Source organism: Chiloscyllium plagiosum, chromosome 27 (genome assembly GCF_004010195.1).
Source record: "Chiloscyllium plagiosum isolate BGI_BamShark_2017 chromosome 27, ASM401019v2, whole genome shotgun sequence".
Taxonomy (NCBI): domain Eukaryota; kingdom Metazoa; phylum Chordata; class Chondrichthyes; order Orectolobiformes; family Hemiscylliidae; genus Chiloscyllium; species Chiloscyllium plagiosum.
The window spans coordinates 16,865,791-16,888,112 of NC_057736.1; the positions used below are offsets into that span (position 1 = coordinate 16,865,791).

At 40.4% G+C, this 22,322-nt stretch overlaps 1 protein-coding gene across 1 annotated transcript in view; it reads right to left on the reverse strand.

Moving 5' to 3' along the window:
* LOC122563597 (glucocorticoid modulatory element-binding protein 1-like) overlaps positions 1-22,322 on the reverse strand; it is a 44,341-nt gene that overhangs the window by 14,544 nt on the left and 7,475 nt on the right. The window contains exons 3-6 of the mRNA XM_043717524.1: positions 13,640-13,761; positions 12,947-13,050; positions 4,482-4,639; positions 251-376 (exon numbers count right to left, since the gene is read on the reverse strand). Coding sequence (XP_043573459.1) covers positions 251-376; positions 4,482-4,639; positions 12,947-13,050; positions 13,640-13,761 — 510 coding nt within the window. The remainder of the gene's footprint in view (positions 1-250; positions 377-4,481; positions 4,640-12,946; positions 13,051-13,639; positions 13,762-22,322) is intronic.

Here is a 22,322-nt window from a genome sequence, read left to right on the forward strand (position 1 = left end):
TACAATTTAATTCTAAACTTTCTTGGTTAACCACGGTTGGTTTATCCTCTTCCAAGAATTGTTCTTCTTCACTGGGACATATAAACAGAAAAAGTTGTTAAATATTTTATTGTACTGAATTTTAATTTTAAAGAACAAAGTATTTGCATAATTACATAGGCTACAGGTAACTGCATGCCAGCTCGAAGTTCCAACTTTCTGACAGAGGTTTCTGTTTAACTGGAGCTCAGAAAAGGCTCATTGAACTCACCAGAGATCTCTTCTCCATCTTTCCTGTTTAAGTCCTCTGTAGTAACAGCAACTGTAGTCAGAGCTGGACTCCACTCAATGCATTCTTCAGTATTTTCTTCAGACACAGTTATGTGGGTCCCATTGCCTGTAAAATTAACAGACAGTCCTGTGATGATACAATGGCTTTAATAAGTGTATTTTGGTTTTCTTTATGAAGAAAAGTTGAGTCAGACATGTTGAGCGTGCTGCTGCAAAGCCAATAAAATAAAGTCTGTGTGACCTTTAGTTTTTCTTAGAAGTTGGAACAATAGAAGCAGTTTGAATGGATGGGGTCAAGCTCCCACAGAACCAGGAATTTTAGTTTTAGCTTTTTGTAGTTGCTGGGGTCTTGAAGCTGGATGTGGAAGCTCTTAAATCCTGTCACAGCTAAAAGCTGTGTTTTCTTCTTGCACGTAAGAATCTATTTGACTGAATTTGCCTTTGCCATCGGCGTGTTTGTGATGCTACCATATTGGAACAATTAATTAGCAGTTAACACATTTTGGTAAGCATTTCAATAGTTACAATTAAGCCAATTCTTTTCTTTTCTTTTATGTGTATTTTAACTGTGGTGCAAAAATAAACTGTTTTGCTTAAAGTCACGTAATTTGACCAATCAAGTTGCATCTGGAGTGCAACACCTTACAACTACCTTTAAAATAAGAAAAATGTATCTTCACGTATTTTGAAGGGATTTAGTCTGGTCCATAACAGTCCTCAAGCAAAAACCTTTTTTTTTTGTTCAGTTAGAACACACAGTCTCTCACTTCATTGAAACTCTTGGGGAGGGGTGGGTGTCACTGAGCCTCAAAGTGCTTGAATTTAAAAACACTAAGACCAGGTAGCCCTTTACTAACTGAGTTAAATATTCCAGCCTACAAAAGGATATAAAACATGCTGACTTCACATGGGGGAAGGTCAGCAAGGTGGAAACACAAATACCTGCAAAATCCAGGGGGCCGCTCTGCCCTGAAACAATATAATCTGTCTAATAATGCCAAATGCAGAAAATCTGATTATGCTATGGCTTCACCGATCAGAGGAGCATGGGTGCAGAATGGTTATTTTGTGGGCATAGCCATTCAGCAGGCTAAATTGATGAGAAAGAGACAAGTTCAAATTTCACGACAATAACGGAGGGATTTAAGCTTAGTTAACAAAACAAATCTGGAATAAGCAGCTGGTATCAGTTACAGACATCCTGAAACTACCAGAATACCATTAATATCCAGCTGGTTCACCAATGTTCTTTCAGGAAGAAAGATCTGTTATGTTTACCAAATCTGGCATAGAGGTGATTCCATAGGCTCCATGAACATCTTTATACATGAAAAATGGATAGTAGCATCATTGCTACATCATTGTACAATCCTGAAGTACAAAGCTTGCCAGCTTAGTCCTGTGGCAGATGCTAATAAAACCAAAAAAAAGGGAAAACCCTGTGACTTCATTCTCATCACGGTTTTATATGTATCTGTCCAAGAAAGCCTGGTGAGAACAAGCACAGTCCGAGTTGAGATAAAATCTCATTTTTACAATGGGAACAACCCCCGCACAGTGCTGATTACTACTACCATCAAGAAAATTAAATATTCAGGGGAAAAAAACGAGCATACAAAAACTAGACATCCATGGAGGTGCTGCATGCCATCAGTAGGACTATATTTCACCACATCCTAAACTATCTCACTCTACTACTACCAAGCAAAGGAACTGACCATGTTTCCAAGATAATTGAGAACATACCAGGTGCAGTATCGAACACACCCAAAATTAAATTGCATTATGGTGAAGCTACAGCACAAGATTACATACACACTAAACAGCAGGAACAAAGAGTTATACTAACCTGTAAAGGGCTCAGATAAAAGAAATACAATCTGCCACATCTGTCCTGATGGTGGATAACTAAACAACTAACCTTAGGAAATAGTAGGGAGAAATCCTTATTGATGGCTGAATCCACCAGGAGTATAGAAGACAAGGCTGAAGGCCCAACAACCATAACCATCTTCAATTAAATGGATGATCTATCTCAGCCAATCAGCTGAAGTCTCCAGAATCACATAAGATTTTTCAGCCAGTTCAGTTTAGTTCATGTGAAATCATGTAATAACTGATCATACTGGATTTATCAAAGCTCTGGGAGGTGACAAAATGCTTGCTGTAATAATGAACACTTGTGCTCCAGGATTAGTTGCAACCTTAGCCAAACTAGACTTGTAGAGTTATGATATTAACAGTTCTCTGACCAAGCAGAAACGTGCCTAGCTATGCCCTGTCCGTAAAAAGGAGGACAAATTCAATCTGGTCAATTATTGCTCCGACTACTCTCAATCATCCAAGTGAGGTATAACCAACGGAGCTATCAAGTAGTATTTATTCACCAATACTCAATTTGGATTTCATCAGAACCCCAAACGTCATGACAGCCTTGACAAGGACAGACAAAAGAACTAAATTCCAGAGATGAGATGAGAATGACTGTGCTTGAAGACAGCATTTGTTCAAAAATGAATCAAAGAGACCCATCAACATTTAAATTAATGAGAACCAAGGGAAAATATATCCACTGGAAGGAATCATAACTAACACAAAGAAAAGCAGTTATAGTTGCTGAAGGGCATTGGTCCCAGCCCCAGGACATTGTTTCAGGTGTTCTTCAATCTGGGAGTCCTCAGGTTGTGTCCTAGGCCTAACATCTTCAGATTCTTCCATCATAAAAGGTCAAAAGTGTGACTGTCCCTGATGATTGCAAAGTGTTCATCTACAACTTATTACTGAAATTAGTCTCTTGTCAAAATTAGCAAAGTTAGTTCAACATTCAAGCCTGGGCTCTGAAGTGGTATGCAGGTGTTAACCTCGCAAGCATGTTTCATTAAGAGAATCTCATCACATCTTGACGTTCTATAGTTTTACCACTGTTGAACACTTCCGTTAGCTTCAACATCCTATAGCATCAGGGATCAGAACTGAACCAGTCGTATAAATACTTTGGCTACGAGAGCAGGTCAAACATTTAGTATTCCTCAGTGACCAGAGTATCCCCAAGTCTTTCCATGTGCAAATTTAGAATATTTTCTATTTGGTTGGATAAATTCAGCTCGAACAACATTGAACAGCTTGACATCACTTGAATCAAAGCAACTTGATTGACAATCTGTCCACCACCTTATACATTCCATTTTCCACAAGTGGCAAGCTGTGGCCACAGCGTGTAGACCTATAACATGCATTGCAGCAACTTCTTAAACCAATAATTTCTAACACCTTGAAGGACAAGGACAGCAGGAGCACGAGAACACTGCCATATTCAAGTTACCCATGGCTCAGTTTTGGAAATCTTGCTGTTTCTTTATTACTGCTGGGCCAAAATCTTTTCTTTACCAACAATGCATGTACCTTCACAACATTCAATGCAATGATTCAAGGTTCAGCATCACCCTACCAAAGGCAATTAGGCTCAGGCAATAAAATAGCCTAACCAGCAACACTCCCATTCCATGAAATGAATCACAGGAAAACAAAGCTCTCAACATGTCTCCAATACCACTTGGCTGTTCAATAAACAGTCAGTCATTCTCACAGGTTCTGCAAACATTACCCATCTCTCATTGCCCCTGAATGATTTGTTACGTCAGAAACGAGTTAAAGTCAACGAATTTAGTGCTGTACTATATTTATTTGTAAGCTGGATTGGGTAAAGGCTTCCTCCCCCTCAAATATGGCAATGAACCAGTTGGGTTTTTAATAAAACAATCTATCAGCTTCTGTTAGATTTACTGATGACCAAAAAGAGATTCAATTTCTTAAGCTATCCTGCTAGGTTTTGTACTCAAATTCTATTGATTAGCCCTGTAATGAAAACACTATGCTATACCATGAAAGAGAAATAAAGAAAAACTGCTCCTGCCAAAAATGAGAAGTCACAATGCACACATCAATAAATCAGTACTCCAAGAAAATTTTGTGAAGAATTTCACCTGAAAAATTTACTGAACTTTGTCCCCATTTCAGGGGCAGTTTATACTACAATTTACAAATTCTGACATTGGAGTAAATCCAAATAAATACAGCAAGCATAAAGTGCAAACCTTACAACTCTCGTGTAAGCAACAATTATGAAACCACAACCGTCCATGTCTTTAGATACACCCCCACTGCCACGCCACCTCTCAATAGTATCCCTCCATCTGTGACATTGCACTCACCATCTATGGAGGTAGGGGTCTGTATCACATTGCTCTGCTGGCTCGGAACTGGCGCCCTGGCACTGCTGATTAGAAGGTCAAATTTGGTGCTGCGGCAGGTATTGGTACAAACTTTATCGTGTTGATAGAAATCCAACTGCCCAGAGTCCATCATTTTCCTGCAAGTAAGTGCATCCAAAGACAATCCTTTAGTGGTACATATAATACACTCCAAGGTTACTTGACATGATACCATAACCTAACACTCTTGCAGACTGGGTGAAGTGTGTCATTGAAACGCCATTTGCAGTCTTTCCTGCTGTGGACTTTGTGCAGAGCTAGAATTTATTGTTTTTCACTCCAGGAAAATAAATTTTATGGATAATGGAAGCAATTGAATTGCAACTTTCAAAAGAAAACTTGGTGCACAAGTTGCGGAGCTACAGAGAAATAGCTGGAAAAGTGAGACTAATTGAACTTATTGATTTGAAGAAGTAGGCCTGCTCCACCATTCAATAAGGTTGTGGCTGTTCCGTGTGTGTTTCAAATTTCCATCTACTTCAGTCAATAGGAGATTGCTGCGAAACAAGGAAACCCATCTACTTCTGCCATAAAGATCTTGAATGACTCCATGACCATCAGAGAGTTCCAAAGACAGACAACCCTCTAAGAGAAAAAAACACATCTTTGCTCTGAAAGGATAAGATTTAATTTTAAAACAATATCCACCAGTTCTGGACACACCGTCAAAAGGAAATAACCTTTTGAACCCACCTTCTCAGTCAAGACCTTGTATATTTCAATCAAGTCACCTTTCACTTTTTCTCAGCTCTGGTGGAAACAAGTCAATTTGTCCAATATTTTCTTGCAAAGCAACTACTGATTCCTGGTGTCAATCTAGTACACATGAACCATTTCCATGCAATTATTCCTTAAATAATGAGATCAAAAATGCATGTGATATTTAACACATGGTCTCACCAATGCCTTGTCTAACCAAAACATAACTCTTTACTTCTGTATGCAATTCCTTTCGTAATAAAGGATAGAATTCCATTAGTCGCAATGATTGACTGCTGTGTCTGCATACTATCTTTGAGATTCATGCACAACCAGAACACCTAAAATCCCACTGCAGTTTGGAAGTCTGCAGTTTTTCTCCTTTAAATAACACATTTTTAAAATTCTCCTGCTAGAGTGAATAACTTCACTTTTTTTCTCCAAATTAGTCAGTCTGCCAAATTTTTACCCATTTACTCAATGTATCTATAGTCACCTGCATTCTTATTGTCACTCTTCGCAACATACTTTTGTACTTATCTTTACATTATCTGCAAATTCATCAATATAACTTGTAAAAAGTCAAGGGACCAGTTCAGACTCATGGGATAACACTCATCACAATGTGCCAATCTGAAAATTGCCCATTTCTGCACAGGATTTTCTATTAACCAATCTTCTATCTCTGTTGGCATATTACTCCTTACATCGTGAGCTCCTAGTTTATGCAATACTATTTTGTGCTGCTCCTTGTCAAATGACTTCTGGAAATCCGACTATAGTATGTCAGCAGGGTCTCTTTTATCCACAGTGCACATTACTTATTAAAAGAATTACAATAAATTGGTTCGACAATTTCCTTTTCACAAAGCCCTGCTGACTCTTACCAATTACCATGAGCTTTTCCAAGTTCTCAGTTCGAATTTCCTTCAAGGCTGACTAACATCAGACCTTAAGCTGACTGGTCTACAGTTTCATGCCTTCTTCCGTTTTTGAATAAGGTGGCTGATTTACTATTTTCCAGTTTGATGGAACCTTGCCAGAATCTAGGGATTTAAAACAAAACTCACATACTTTAAATCAACTACTTCACTCTCAAGTGAAGACGAAATCAAAATATTGATTACATACACCATTTCTTTATCACCCTCTACAGGACCATTCATTGTATTTACTTCTGTCCTTTTTAAGATAGCTGTAGAAATTATTTGTTTCTGGGACTAGATTAGTTTCGGATATCCGGTTGGCATGGATGAGTGGGACCGAAGAGTCTGTTTCCATATTGTACAGCTCTATGATTTCTAGTTAGCTTCTTATGTTTAATTTATTTGTCTTGATTAACCTTTTACTGATTCTCCCTTTGTGTATTCTGATCAGTCATGCATCTTTTCACAAATATATGCTTTATGCCTCAACTTCTTCAGTTACTGACCCTCCCTTGGATCTTTTGTTTACAGTAGGAATGTACTTATTGAGTACTCTGAAATATCCCTTTAAATGTCGACCACTGCTTTTCTATAGATCTATTTCCACCTGTACATCCAGTTCACTTCAGCTAGCTCAGCTTTCGTACTCATTTTAGACCCATTGTTCGCCCTGTTGAAAGGGAATATGATTGAATTTTGTCATCACCTGTTACCCAGACATACCTTTACTGAGATCGTTAATTCTGTAACATCACACAATATCAAATCTAGTATAGTCTGCTCTACGGTCATTTCCAGACAATTCTGCTCCAATAATCACTCTCACAAGCTATGAACTCCTCACTGAGTACTATTATTGTCTAATTTTTTTCTAGTTTGTAATAGTCTTAAATACTTTGTGATTAATGCCATCTTTTTAATCAAAAACGTTTAAGGTTTCTTCTTGTACACTTCATCTTACATCATGGTTACCATTCAGGAACCTGCAGATAATTCCCACTCCCCAAAGTTTGCTCAACTTCACCCAAACAGATTCAACATCCTGATATCCTGAACCAGAATCAACCTTAACTATTGCATCAATAGTGTCTTCGATTAGGGGTGCTATCTATCCACATTTATCTAGCTTCTTTTTCCTTTTGAATGTCATATACACCTCAATATTTTGAATTCCTTCTGTGTCATCAGCATCCATGTCTCCACAATGGTGATCACACTATACATTTATTCACTTCAATGTGCTTTATGAACGTTGTCCACATTCAGATACACAATTTAGTTTCATTTCTCCTCTTCTTTTTATCAGCCAGCATACGCAACAAAGGCCAAATAGTTTCTTTGCTTTTTATAAAATGACAGTCAGCAGCCCCAGCCTCCATACATCAACTGGAAGGGTTTTCTTCTCAATTTATTTTTTAAAAAGCAGAAGGCTCTGGTTATCTCGCAAGCTTTCTCAGGACTTCAAAGCTGTGGAAATACCCTTCCAAAAATTCACAATTTGAATAAAAACAATGTCACTCCACTACTAACTCCTAAGTTTAAAAAAAAATCTTTACCAACATTAGAAGTGCCCTGCACTGTGCATCTTAGCCTTGATCTTCAATTTAAAAGATAGCAGATAATAAAATAGAAAGCCAAGTGTTTCCAGTCCACAGTAACATCACTTCAGCAAACTGTGATGCTCCACTGGAATTTCTTCTTTAAGGTTCTCTCAAAACCTGTTGCCTGGAGGCACTGTTACATAAAGCATACAGTGGCAATGCCTCACATTACCAATGCAGTTCGTCATTGTTCCAAGTGTGAACGTAGATGGTTGTCAGTGTTTGGACTATTGCAGCTCAGCACTGCACCACAAACAAAAAGCGAACCCAACAACGTTTCACAGCTAATACTCAATTGGTTGCTTCAAATAGGGAACTTCTACTTCTACATAGGGGAGCAGTTGGCCATTCAGCCCAGTGATCATGCCCTTCTATTTAAAGAGATCATGGCTGATCAAACACCTCAATATCTTTTACTCACATCGCCCCCCAATGCCACTGGCAACCAGAATCTACATCCTGTGGAAGCTCAGCCACTTTATGCTTATGTTAAAGGCTCACCACTGATCAAAGTCCCATCATCTGGGAACATATCTGGGTGAATCTTCATTGCACTTCCTTTATTGCAATATCGTTCCTGAGACAAGGAAACCAAAATTGTGCATTACTCTAGATATGGTCCATCTACACTCTTACACAATTGAAGCAAAACTTCACCACTCCTGTACTCTCACTCTCTTGCAATAAAGACTAATCTTCTATGAGCTTTCCTAATAACTTGTTGCACCTCAATTTAATCATCCAGAGCTAAATCGATAACGGCATCCAAATTCTTTTGTACATCTACGCCTTCCAACCTCTTACCATTTAAAAAATATTCTGCACATCTGCTCCTACTACAAACATTGATAACCTGACATTTTTCTACATAATATTCCATATGCAACTTCCTGCTTGAATTAGCTAAACGTCCTGTGCTCAGTTATGTTGCAGGGCAGATGCCACAACATCAGACAAACAAACAGCTGTGCACACAGAGTCAGAGAGATGTACAGCATGGAAACAGACCCTTTGGTCCAACCCGTCCATGCCGACCAGATATCCCAACCCAATCTAGTCCCACCTGCCAGCACCCGCCCATCTCCCTCCAAACCCTTCCTATACTTTTACCCATCTAAATGCCTCTTAAATGTTGCAATTGTACCAACCTCCACCACATCCTCTGGCAGCTCATTCCATACACGTACCACCCTCTACGTGAAAAGGTTGCCTCTTAGGTCTCTTTTATATCTTTCCCCTCTCACCCTAAACCTATGCCCTCTAGTTCTGGACTCCCCGACCCCAGGGAAAAGACTTTGTCTATTTATCCTATCCATGCCCCTCAATTTTGTAAACCTCTATAAGGTCACCCCTCAGCTTCCGACGCTCCAGGGAAAACAGCCCCAGCCTGTTCAGCCTATCCTGTAGCTCAGAACCTCCTACCCTGGAAACATCCTTGTAAATCTTTTCTGAACGCTTTCAGGTTTCACAACATCTTTCCAATAGGAAGGAGACCAGAATTGCACACAATATTCCAACAGTGGCCTAACCCATGTCCTGTACAGCTGCAACATGACCTCCCAACTCCTGTACTCAATACTCTGACCAAGAAAGGAAAGCATACGCCTTCTTCACAATCCTATCTACCTGCGACTCCACTTTCAAGGAACTATGAACCTGCACTCCAAGGTCTCTTTGTTCAGCAACACTCCCTAGGACCTTACCATTAAGTGTATAAGTCCTGCTAAGATTTGCTTTCCCAAAATGCAGCACTTCCCATTTATCAGAATTAAACTCCATCTGCCACTTCTTAGCTCATTGGCCCATCTGGTCCAGATCCTGTTGTAGTCTGAGGTAACCCTCTTCACTGTCCACTACACCTCCAATTTTGGTGTCCTCTGCAAACCTATTAACTGTACCTCTTATGCTCCAGTCTGAAAAACAACCCTCCACCACCACCCTCTACCTTTGAGCCAGTTCTGTATCCAAGTGGCTCGTTCTCCCTGTATTCCATGAGATCTAACCTTGCTAATCAGTCTCCCATTGGGGAACCTTGTCGAACGCCTTACTGAAGTCCATATAGATCACATCTACTGCTCTGCCCTCATCAATCTTCTTTGTTACTTCTTCAAAAAACTCAATCAAGTTTGTGAGACATGATTTCCCATGCACAAAGCCATGTTGACTATCCCGAATCAGTCCTTGCCTTTCCAAATACATGTACACCCTGTCCCTCAAGATTCCCTCCAACAACTTGCCCACCACCAAGGTCAGGCTCACCGCTCTATAGTTCCCTGGCTTGTCTTTACCGCCCTTCTTAAACAGTGGCACCACGTTTGCCAACCTCCAGTCTTCCGGCACCTCACCTGTATGCCACTACTATCACAACCGTTCTACTTGTCTGTAGGGATGCTCAATTCCCCAAACATTATCCCCCACACATGGCAAGAAATAAATCTTGGAATTCTGAATCATGGGCGAGTAAACCTCCAAAACGTCTACAAAGGTAATGCCAATAACACGGGTAAATGCTGTAAAGCTGGATCTTCAAGAATGAAGATCAACAAAGCCTCCTGTGTTTAGAGCCACAGGAGATCAGCGACATTATAAAACATTGTGTCAATATTTATTCTGGAAAAAGACAGAGGCTAGGGAACTTGGGGAATTAGAGATGTCTTGAAAAGAGTTTATGTTACAGAAGAGGTGGGGTGCTGGAGGTCTTAAAATGCATTAAGGTAGAGAAATCCCCAGGACCTGATCAGGTGTTTCCTAGAATTATGTGGGAAGCTAACAAAGACATTGCTGAGTCCTTTGCTGAGATATTTGTATCACTGATAGTCATGGGTAACATGCTGGAAGACTGAAGGGTGGCTAATGGGGTGCCATTATTTAAGAAAGGCTGTAAGGAAAAGCCAGAGAACTATAGACCATTGAGTGATGGGTAAGTTCTTGACAGGATTCTGAGGGACAGGATTTACATGCATTTGGAAAGGCACGACTGATTAGGGATAGTCAATATGGCTTGTGGGTGAGAAGTCAGGTGTCACTAACTTACGTTTTTTTTTGAAGAGGTGACAAAGAAGACTGAAGAAGGCAGAACAGTTGAAGCTGTCTATATGGACTTCAGCAATGTGTTTAACAAGGTTCTGCGTGGCATTCGTTACTAAGGTTAGATCACATGGGATCCAAGGAAGCTAGCCAACTGGATACAAATTGGTTTGAAGGTAGGAGATGATGGAGGAGGGACCTTTTTGGACTGGAGGCCTGTGACCAATGGTGTGCCACAAGGATCAGTGGTGGGTCCACTGCTTTTCGTCATTTATATAAATGATTTGGATGTGAGCAACGGGGCGGCACGGTGGCTCAGTGGTTAGTACAGCTGCCTCACAGCGCCAGGGACCCGGGTTCAATTCCAACCTTGGGTGATTGTCTGTGTGGAGTTTGCACATTCTCCCCGTGTCTACATGGGTTTCCTCCAGGTACTTCGGTTTCCTCCCACAATCCAAAGATGTGCAGGTCAGGTGAAGTGGCCATGCTAAATTGCCCATAGTGATAGGTGCATTAATAGGGAGTAGGGGAATTGGTCTGGGTGGGTTACTCTTTGGAGGGTCTGTGTGGACTTGTTGGGCTGAAGGACCTGTTTCCGCATGGTAGGGAATCTAATCTAATAAGAGTAATGGTTAGTAAGTTTGCAGTTGACACCAGAGTAGGTGGTGTATCTGGGCTGGGGGGGGGGGAACGGTTGGAGAACAGGCTGGGGCTTTCCTCAGAATGCTAGAGATTGAGGGGTGGCCTTCTGGAGATTTATAAAATGAGGGGCATAAGTAAGTTTAATTGCCAAGGTCTTTTTCCTAGGATTGGGTTGGATTGTTTGGTGTGGGTGCACGACACACTGGTTTAAAGCAAAAGGGGAAGATTTAAAAAAGGATCCGAGAGGTAATCTTTTCACATAGACAGCAGGTGCATATATGGAATGAACTGCCAGTGGAAGTGGAGGAGACGGGTACAATTGCAACATTCAAAATACATCTGGATGGTATGTGAATAGGAAGGGTTTAGTGGGATGTCGGTCAAATGCTGGCAAATGGGACTAGGTCAGATTATGATGTCTGGTTGGCCCAGATGAGTTTGATCGACGGGTCTGTTTTCATGGTGCAAGACTATGACTAGGACTTTATAATACTACATACACTGAAGTGCCAACCAACATGTCAGTATCATGCTCAGTGGCAGCCACTCCCAATTAAGCAGGATACACAACTTGATTTAGGAAAGGAGTGTGGGAGCTGGCAGGGAAAACTGAGACAGCAGAATTTTAGAAACACATTACTTGCAAGGAGCCTTGGCTTTTTTTATGCTCATGAAAACATCAGAAGTGTACAATCCAAAACTAATTTATGTTTACCAATTAGTAATATTTAATTATTAGTAAACTGAAATTAAAACTAATAAATTTGAATATTTTAAATAAAATAAACCTAGCTGAATAGGTTCAATATTCTAAAAAACACCAATGTTAAAAGATTAGAGTACAGCATCAACACCTCTGAATTCCTGTTATTGATGTTGTGATGAAAAAGTGGGTAGCCAATTTGCACACAAGGTAATGAGGATAAACCTACTTTCCATGTTGTTGGTCAGGGGATAAATTTTGACAAGGATACTAGGGAAAGACACCTTCCTTTTAGACAAAACAGTCCCATTGATCTTTTTGCCTACCTAGAATGACAGACAAGGCCTTCGTTCCACATCTCATCTGATATCCAGCTCAGCTAAAGTTCAGGACTCAAGTGCTGCACTGGGTGTCAGCCAAGACTGTGAACTTAGTTGCAAATTGCAGACAGCAGGGTTCAAAAGGATTATAAATTCTGCAGGATGACCAAAGAGGAACCTCAGCTCATCAACCACAGCTTAGGAACCAAACCTGGGATCTTGTGGCCTCAGATTCAGTAGTTCATTAGAAATGGGAAAATTAGATTAAAAGGATGGATTCAGAGTATTTTTATGTAGGGAGATGACAAATGATTGCAAATGAAATGAAAAAGCTTGCCATGACAGACAGATCAAGAGTTAGCAGACAGTGACTCCAGAAAGGCAGAAAAGTATTTTAACAAAAAAAAGTACAGAGACAGCATCATCCTGGGTTCAAGATCACACAATTGAGATTAAAAACCAGCAATCCTGGAAAATTGGTACCAACCTCAACATTATACCTCCTATTCGAATTGCCCGCTTCCAGTCTTTCAGTGTAGACTTCCCTGCCAAGTGTACAAACTGCTTTGGGCTTATGAGCTGATCATTAAACTAAAAAAAAAAGGAAAATCCAATTATTCTGTCAGCCAGAGCTGAAAATATAGACATCTTTGGTCATATACTAAGTGGCAAAGAGATGTCTAAGAGTACCAGCATATCACACACATGCATACACAAATACAAAAACAGAAATATCCCATTCTATCAAAATTCAGGTGAAGCATCTTCTGAGGCAAGAGTGATGAAACTGAGGCACTGACTCGTGCTGGGGAATGTCCGTACCGTTGTGTGCTGCATAAGGGACAAGGGACTGATGAAGGATTTGTGTACCACGACAGTAGCAGATAATTATAACTTTAAAAGCAATACAATAGAACCACATCTCTCTCTCTTTCTCACTCTCTCACACGTAGAAATAACAGCCAGAGCAGCAGCCCAGTCTGATTTTCGCCCTCCTGAACACAGGGGGCTTAGAGCAATTGAAGTATCACAATGGCCAACTCATATGATGTCTGCCAACACTGCGTTAGCCAGAAATCAAATGAGACTTCTGTGGTCTGCCTGACTCAACTAGATAATAAGTAGCAAATTTAACAAGTTCAGAACAGTTAAAGCTAGAACGCTTTTAGCTTTATCATACCTTTACACATTTCACGTTTATACCAGGACAAACAAACTTCTTCCACAAGAGAATAGCTTTGCTCTCGCCACAAGTAATGGGATAAGCAATTTCAACTTCTTCATTGATCTCATTGCAGATATCTGAAATTTTTAAAAAAACGATCAATTTTCATAACCCCAGCAAACAATTTCAGTTTTATTTTTGAAAAGTAACTGCAAAAAACACATTACAGTGCCAGGTCTTATCTGGTAAAAACCATTGCCAAAATGATCTGCCTCTTTCAATCCCTGCCATGCAAAGAAGCTGTATGCAGTTTTCTCAGTGGTAAATTTATGACAATTTACATTTATGCTACACCTCTAACTTAGCAAAATGCCCAAAACACCTCAATGGAACATTAGCAAATAAAAGCTGACACCTAGCCACAAAAGGAAGTGAACAGATGACAAGGCAGATTTTAAGGAGTACCTTCAAAAGGAAGAGAGGTAGAGAAGCAGAAAAAGTTGAGAAAGGAATTCCAGAGCTTTGTGCCAAGAAAGCAAAGGTCAGAAATAGACGTGCAGAGAGATAGAGTGCTTTAGAAACAGCCGAAGTTACAGATAGTTGGCAGGCTTTGGGAAGGCGAGGTGGGAGGCGATGGGGGCAGCAACTTAGATCAGAATTGGTAATGGTACAATAAATTGAATTTACACAAACAGAAATGTAACAATAGCATCTGAAACAAGCACAAAGCACTCCTAGGTAAGTAAAGATGAGCTACGTAAGCAGCAGCTGCTTCAACACTGCTTTATTCAAGTAGTTCGAGATAAAGAACAAGCAGTGTAAAGTTCCTTTTGACACTTCAAACATTAACAACTATGCACAGCACTGAAGAGATAGAAGATCCACCATCTTCTGCAAACAGAGTGTCATTTTGATAGCTAGGTTCTGCACAATAGGTATCCTGTTATTTCAGTGAGAGGCTGGTGACATGAACTTTCCTTCACCTGCAATTGTCTTGAAGTATTCTCAAATTCACTTCATACAGCATTTCACAGTTGGATGATGACTATTCCTGTTAGTCTGGTCTGGATTTGAAATGAGGTACTGGATTTTGCTATTCAGCCCTTTCCATGCACAATAATGGAGTTCTTGAAAGTTATATTTAGCCAACAATTGCCAATTTCTAGCATATAACACTACTCCAGAAAGGAGTGATGAAATGGACTCAGTTTAAAATAACAGTTGCACTAATACCATTACTGGGAACGTGACTAGATAAGGTATTATAAAATCAGAGCACTGAACTTGTAGTTAGACAGCAAACTCCAACAGTGCGACTCCTTTCAGATCTCACTACGGAGGAACCTCGATTATCCGAAAGACATGGGCAGGAGTACTTCATTTGGTTAATCGAATTCTGGATAATTGAATGCCAGATAACATAGTTTAGCCAAGCATCAGGACTTTGCGATCTTGCTGGATAATCTGATATTTGGATAATCAAATGCTGAATAATCGAGGTTCCTCTATATTCACTCTCTGGTTGTACTCTATTTCACAAATGCCAAAGTTGACTTCACTTATAATGCACTTTATGGTAGAATAGGTGCTTCACTCCCACCAAACTTCATCTCACCCATCTAACAGAAGTAAGTGTGTGTGTGTGTGTGTGTGTGTGTGTGTGTGTGTGTATTATATATGGAGTGATTAGCAGTTTTTAAAAAGTTTCCTTTATGGGAGTGTTTGCTGAAAATCTGAGACCAAGTGATGTAAAGGACATTTTTAGGTCATGTGACTGAAAAGACTTGGAGAAAATTTATTTCTGCAAAAACAACAAAATCTGGAACTAGGAAACTGGTCTTCCACCTAAGGGCAGCACCTTCAAGGATACTTGAAAATTTTTCTGGAAAAGGAGTGTCATATTTACAAATGCATTTTGCATTAACCATAAAAACAACAAAACCTTCAATTCCCTTATGCCCAGTCACATGTATCCCCCATCATCCAATTTTCTAGATGGCCAAACATCCCATGTCCAGACAGCCACTGCATTTATTTCAGTGCTGTCTATTGTCTCGCCATTTCTATTTCTCATGGAGGTTGCTCTTCTGGGCCAGTAATGGGGAATTGGATGTATATGGGTGAGAAGATGGAATTAGATGTAAACCAGTGCCCAACATCTTAAATGCAGTATGGAGTAAAGACCCCATTCAGAAGCTTGCAACAAGCCTCTCTGAAGGGTTGCAACTGTTGGCCACACAACGAGTTCAATCCCTGCAACAGGAGGGTAATCATACCCACAAGATTAAAGGAAAAAATCATCAGGAGCTCAAAGCCTTTCCTATTCAGAGGAGATTGAAATATTAACAAAAAGCTTTACATTACGTTTTTTCTCCCATATGCATTACATTAAATGATAAAGAATTCCATCTTCTTGTTCAAACTTATATTCAGTAATCAGATTAATTCTAAGCTTTTTCATCATCAGTCCATTCAATGATTTGAGACGCAATGGCACAGTAATTGCATCACTGGACTAATAAACTAACCCATGCTTTCCAAGATCACCAATTTTAATCCCATCATGACAAATGGAGGAATTGGAGTTCAATGTTATTAAAAATCAGACTCAGTGACCAGGTAACCATTGTCAATTGTCATAAAAGTCAGTCTGGTTTACTACTGCCTTTTTGGGCAGGATATCTACTGCCCCTTTCTGATCTTGCCAACCTGTGACTCCAGACCTACAGCAATATGGTTGAATCTGAACTGCCTTCTAAAATGGCCAACATAGCTACTTAGTTCAAAGGCAACTGAGAATGGGCAACAAATATCAGCCTTGTCAGTAACACCCATATCCTGTACAAGAACAAACAGGAAAAATTGTAGCTCCATATGATATACATACGTGCGGCAGTTGCTGACTTACTGAGCTACAGGTAACAAATTCTGGTAAATGTTTCAAGTGTAGTGAGGAGTATTAGCAGGATGGCATTACAAACAGATACAAAAGGGTATATGAATAGTTTCTGGTTAGAGTTTTGACAATGATCAGTAGCAGGAACACGTTGGATTCAGGCCCAACTGAACACTTGGGCTGGAATCAGTAGGAACTGAGAATGAAATCTATGGTTTCCATGTAACTTAGCTCTGTTTTGGGCAGTGACTTCACTAACTGGGCCAAGAGGGCATGAAGAGGTGCACACTTTAAAAAGTTCAAATAGGCTCTTGGTGAATAAAGCATTCAATAGTGCATATACTCAGTAACTCTGAATAAAGCCAAACCAAAATGAATGCCAAATCTTATCCTGAGCCTCCTTGTTCTCTCCCATTTGCTCATATTCAAACCCCTTATCTCATTCATCTCCAAAGGTCATTGACCTCTTAACACTAAGTGGCTTGGAGATATGCCTGTATTTAGCAACGTGAGATCTGAAAGCTATAAGACATGCTAGCTATTACTCCAGAGTTCATCAGCAATCTCAGCTTCTGTCAGGTAGGTCTACTATCTGACACTGGCAGTCAGCTTCACCTGCCTGCTGGATACAGCGCAGTTACGAGATTGCACTGTATCCAGTCTGAAGAGAAAGTCTGGAATCCTTTTAGACCTTGTTTAAAAGAAACCTTGAATTATCGAGGACTTTTCACCTTCTCAACATGTTTGCAGGCATTATTATTTTAGGTAGTAGTTGTGATGTAGGAGATACAGTAGCCAAAATCTAACAAATAGATAATCTGTTTTAATTATGTTGACAGATTAAAAACTGGCCAAGATACTGACAAAAAGAGATACTGCTCTTTCAAATAGTGCGACTGGATATATTACTTCCGTCTGAGGGTTCAGATGGAGCTATAGGTAAACATCTCATTCAAGGGATGATACTGCCTGACAAAGTATTCCTTTTGTACTGCACTGGAATGTCAGCTGGATTTTAAGCTCAACTTTCTGGAGCAAGGCCTGAATCAACAACCTTCTAGGTCACATCTGTTTGTTATGCACATCGCATCAAGATACACAAGATACACATCAGTGAGTAACTTGCGATTTCATCTGATTAAGATTGTAAGTGAAGGTTGCACTGCCAGATAATCACTTTCTGCTACGATCCCACATGGTCAAATTCCCTTTTTGGAGGTACTTGTAGGTTTTTGTAAAATCCATGCTGCTCAGCACTGCGAAAACAAATATGAAGAGTGAATTTTGGCTGGGTGGCAGAGTTCCAGGTTCACAAGTGACTGTTTGCATGCTTTCCCCATGTCTGACTGGGTTTCCTCTGGGTGCTCCGGTTTCCTTCCACAGTCCAAAGCTGCACAGGTTAGGTTGATTGGCCATGATCAAAACTCCATGTGGGGGTTAAGGGGATGAGCTGAGGGGCTCATTAGAGAATCAGTCCAGACTTAACAGGCCAAATAGCTCATTCTGCTCTCTAGGGATTCTGTGGTTCTATGAACTATCAGATCAAGTCAGATTCAAGTGGTCCAATCAAGGGATGTCCAAGTTGTAGATTGCAAGCAATACTCAGCGCAGGGCAAAATAACAGAGCTAACTAATTTAGGCAATACCTTTTTGAATGCAAAGTTGGTTTGAGAATCAACATTATCTGTTCTTGCTTCTATTTCCTATATCTCAATTGGGCCTAGACACCAGGAATCTTGCTCAAATTTGCACTTGGTGTTCTTAGTCATCAACTTATCCTGTTGCCTCATTGGTGAATAAATCCCAGGATCTGTCAACATTATGTAAATACAGATGTACAGAATGATGTATTTAGACTTTGGAATACATCAAAAATTTCTAACGGATCCACTTCTGCTTCATTTTTGAAATGCAAATGACTTTCATCATATGCTTATAATTCAGGTGGTTCATATAGATGACTGCTAAAGCTTATCTGAGCCTGCAAGCTTCCACAGAAATAGACAGATGATTTGCGTGTTGGTTGAGTTGCTGACTTGGGATTTCCTGTGCTTGTTTTCTGGCTGCTTAATATATGGACTTGCTTTCTAAGAAACCCATATGTTATTTTTACATGGCTTAGGCAGGTGCAGTCATCCTGGCAATGTTTCCCTCAGAACTCCGAAACGTCGATTCCCCTGCTCCTTGGATGCTGCCTGACCTGCTGTGCTTTTCCAGCAACACATTTTTCAGCTCAGAACTTAAAGTCAATTTCAAAACTTCTAAGTGAAAGCTTTAGTGTAGCTGCAGCCCTTCCTTTGACGTCATGAGTGTGTACCCCAGGCTCAAACTCTCCATAGAATATTCATTTTGACAAGGGAGTATCTCACATTCTGGCCATATGACCAGCCAGCATCATTTACAAATGCCTCAATACACTGTGGAAGCATGGCATGCCAATTCGGGAGAGTACCTCAATATCCAGTGTCATCTGACCTTCAGAAGGTTCCAGAAACAGCTCAAATGAAAGTTAATTGAGCTTCTTGGCATGACAGAGATACTTAGTACAAGTCTTGCATTCATAGAATGAAGTGGGCAGGACTACAGATCCAGAGACTTAGTTTGGTAGGCAGACCAAGATTGTAAGATCATAACATACAGGAGTCAAATTAAGCTATTCAGCACGCCGAATCTGCTCTGCCATTAGGTCATGGCTGATATATTTCTCAAGTAGTGTGGCGCTGGAAAAGCACAGCCAGTCAGGCAGCATCTTTCTGCATATGCTCGAAATGTCGACTCTCCTGCTCCTTGGATGCTGCCTGACTGGCTGTGCTTTTCCAGCGCCACACTTTTCGACTCTGATCTCCAGCATTTGCAGTTCTCCCTTTCTCCTGGTATACTTCCCAAGCCTATCCTCCAGCCTTCTCCCTATAACCTTTGAACCCCTTACTAATCGAGAACCTCACTCAGTCTTATATGCACTCAATGACTTACTCTTCTTTGTGCTGAGACCGATATTTAAAATCTACCAAAAGGTTATACTGGCCTTGACAATTCTTCTGCATGCCACATATTTATTGTAGAAGGCTCAAGAGACAGAGCACTGCTGCAACAAATGAATTTATCCAAATGAAATGGGCAGGCACTATTTTGTTCGAATAACTTATTAATTGGTTAATTTATTTCATCTGGGGTTCGGAGTTTTCTGGTAAGTCTGCTTCCCGTTCAGGAAGCTAGGCAGCAGCATACTGCGTACGAGACCTCGTCCACCCCCAACCCCGTTCCCTCCCACTCACCGTCGCCCATCCCAACCTCACCCAGCACCGGCCTCAACCCTGCACCCCTGTCCATCCCCCCCCCACCCCAACAGGTCAGCTGGACTGGACACCAACAGTAAGACTGCTGCCGCCTTTGTGGGGTAAGTCTCCAAATAGCGCGCACAACTTTTTGACAGGTTTCACCTCTGCTCTATACAGAACAATGTTGCAGAGATTATCCGGGAGGGGGGGGGTGGAATTAGGGTCTGGTCAAGGACTGAAACCTTGGATTCAAGTTAGGGTTTTTTGGGTGTAGACTCATATTACTTATTCTACATATTACTTCGTGCTGATTACAAGGCACATGTTGGCACATTCAGAGAACAAGTCTATGCGATAGCACACGTCTAGCTCTGAATCAGCATAATTGTTGACAAACAAGAATGCATCAAGTATGTCTCTGGACGTGTGACATACTGAGTAGCTTTCCACCCATGTAATACCTGATTATGATGATCATCATTGTTAAGGCAGAAGAAAACCTGGAGGGTTGACACTAGCACGTCACCCTGCTTAACTCCTCCAGATAGGAAATGTTTTTGACCCATTCTCTATCATTTAGGACAAGTGGAAGCATGTATTCATGGACTATTCAACCATCGTGCTACATTTCTCAGATCAACTAAATTTCATGATCTTTTAAAAGCCCGAATGACTGACTGGTCTTGATCATGTCAATAAATGTGGAGGAGATTCATATTTAGTCTTGAAAATTAGCTATGAAAGTAACTGCAAACACCATATCATATCAAACGCCTGAACATTTTCTGAAATAATCCTACTTTTGTGGCAGATCAAAGTCAAGATGTTTCATTAAGTGATTAACAAGCTCCTGATGGAGAGACTAGGAAGCAGGTAATGAAGCCCTTATGTTCCTGACCACCCTTGACATTAACGCAGCAATTGATGAAGTGCATTATCAAGGAGCCCCACCAAAATTGGAATCAGTGGAACTGTGGAAAGAAAAACAATTGATTGCCATCTTTTTGGAACAAAGGAAGATGGTTTTAGTTGAGTGCGATCAACATTCTCAGTCCAAGGACATCACTGCAAGAGTTCCTCAGGGCAGTGCCCGAGACCCAACCATCTTCAGCTGCTTCATTTGTGACCACCCACAGAAATAAAGTCAGAAGCGAGGATGTTTCCTGATGATTGCACAACACTTGACATCATTCTCAATAACTGATTCTGAAGTAATTCATACACATATGCAACAAGTCATGGACAACATCTGACGTGTGGTTAGCATGTCATTTGCCACTTAAGTGCCACGTAATACCCATGTCCAACAAGACAGAATTTAAACATCCTCCCTAGACACTGACATGACCATCACTAAACTTTGCCCACTATCAATATCCTGGGGTTACTAATGAGCATAAACAGAGTTGGATCAGCAATATATACAATTGCTAATGTGGTTAGAGGTTGGGAATTTTGAAATAAGTAACTCAGCTCCTGTCTCCCTGGTGCTTGGTCATCATGTGCAATGCACAGAAGTGATGGAATCCTCTCCACTTGCAGCTATAACAGTACTCAAGAAGTTTGATACATGCCAGGACACAGCAGTCTGCTCGATTTGCACCTTATTAAACACCTTCACCATTCATTCCCTTCATCAGCAATGCACAGTGGAAGTAATGTGTATTTTTTCCAAAATGTACTGCAGCATCTCACTAAGGTACTTCTGATAGCAACCTTCAAAACCCATAATCTCCATCACCTAGAAGAACAAAGGCAGATGATGCACAATAACCTCAAAGTTGGCTCCATTCTACACTACACCCCGACTTGCAATGGTAACTTTTTCTACACTGTCGCTAGGTCAAACTCCTGGAATTCCTTCCTTATAACACATGATATCCTGATGTTCTTAGAACTTAAGGACTGCAGCAGTTCAAAAAGGCGGCTCATTAACAATTTGTCTAGGGTAATTTGGGACGGGCAATAAATGTTAGCCCATGCCCATGAACTTGTGAACACTGAATACCAGGTTCCACCAATGTCTGAAAAACTAAGGAACACAAGCGAAAGCACAAAGTAGCGCTACTAATACCCTGATAGAATCCCGACAAAGACTGGAGCTGAGAGACAGCACTGCCTTATGGGGTAAGGTAGAGAAATTTTAATCATATAAGTGGATATGTTTGGAATGGATTGAAAAGTTTGCCTCATGTTCCATTCTGTAGGTGAGCTCATAACCAAGAATCATAAGAAAAACACCGATAATTCCAACAAGGAATTCATGAGAAACTACTTTAGCAGAGTATGTTTAGAATTTGGAACTTGCTACCATATGGAGTAGAGGTGAATAGGATAGATATATTTAAGAACAAAACAGATTAGTACACAAAGGAAAAAAGGAATAGAAGGATACGCTGATTGGGTTAGATGAAGTTAAAAATCACAACACCAGTTTATAGTCCAACAGGTTAATTTGGAAGTACTAGCTTTCAGAGCACTGCTCCTTCATCAAGTTATCATGAAAGCTGGTACTTCCAAATAA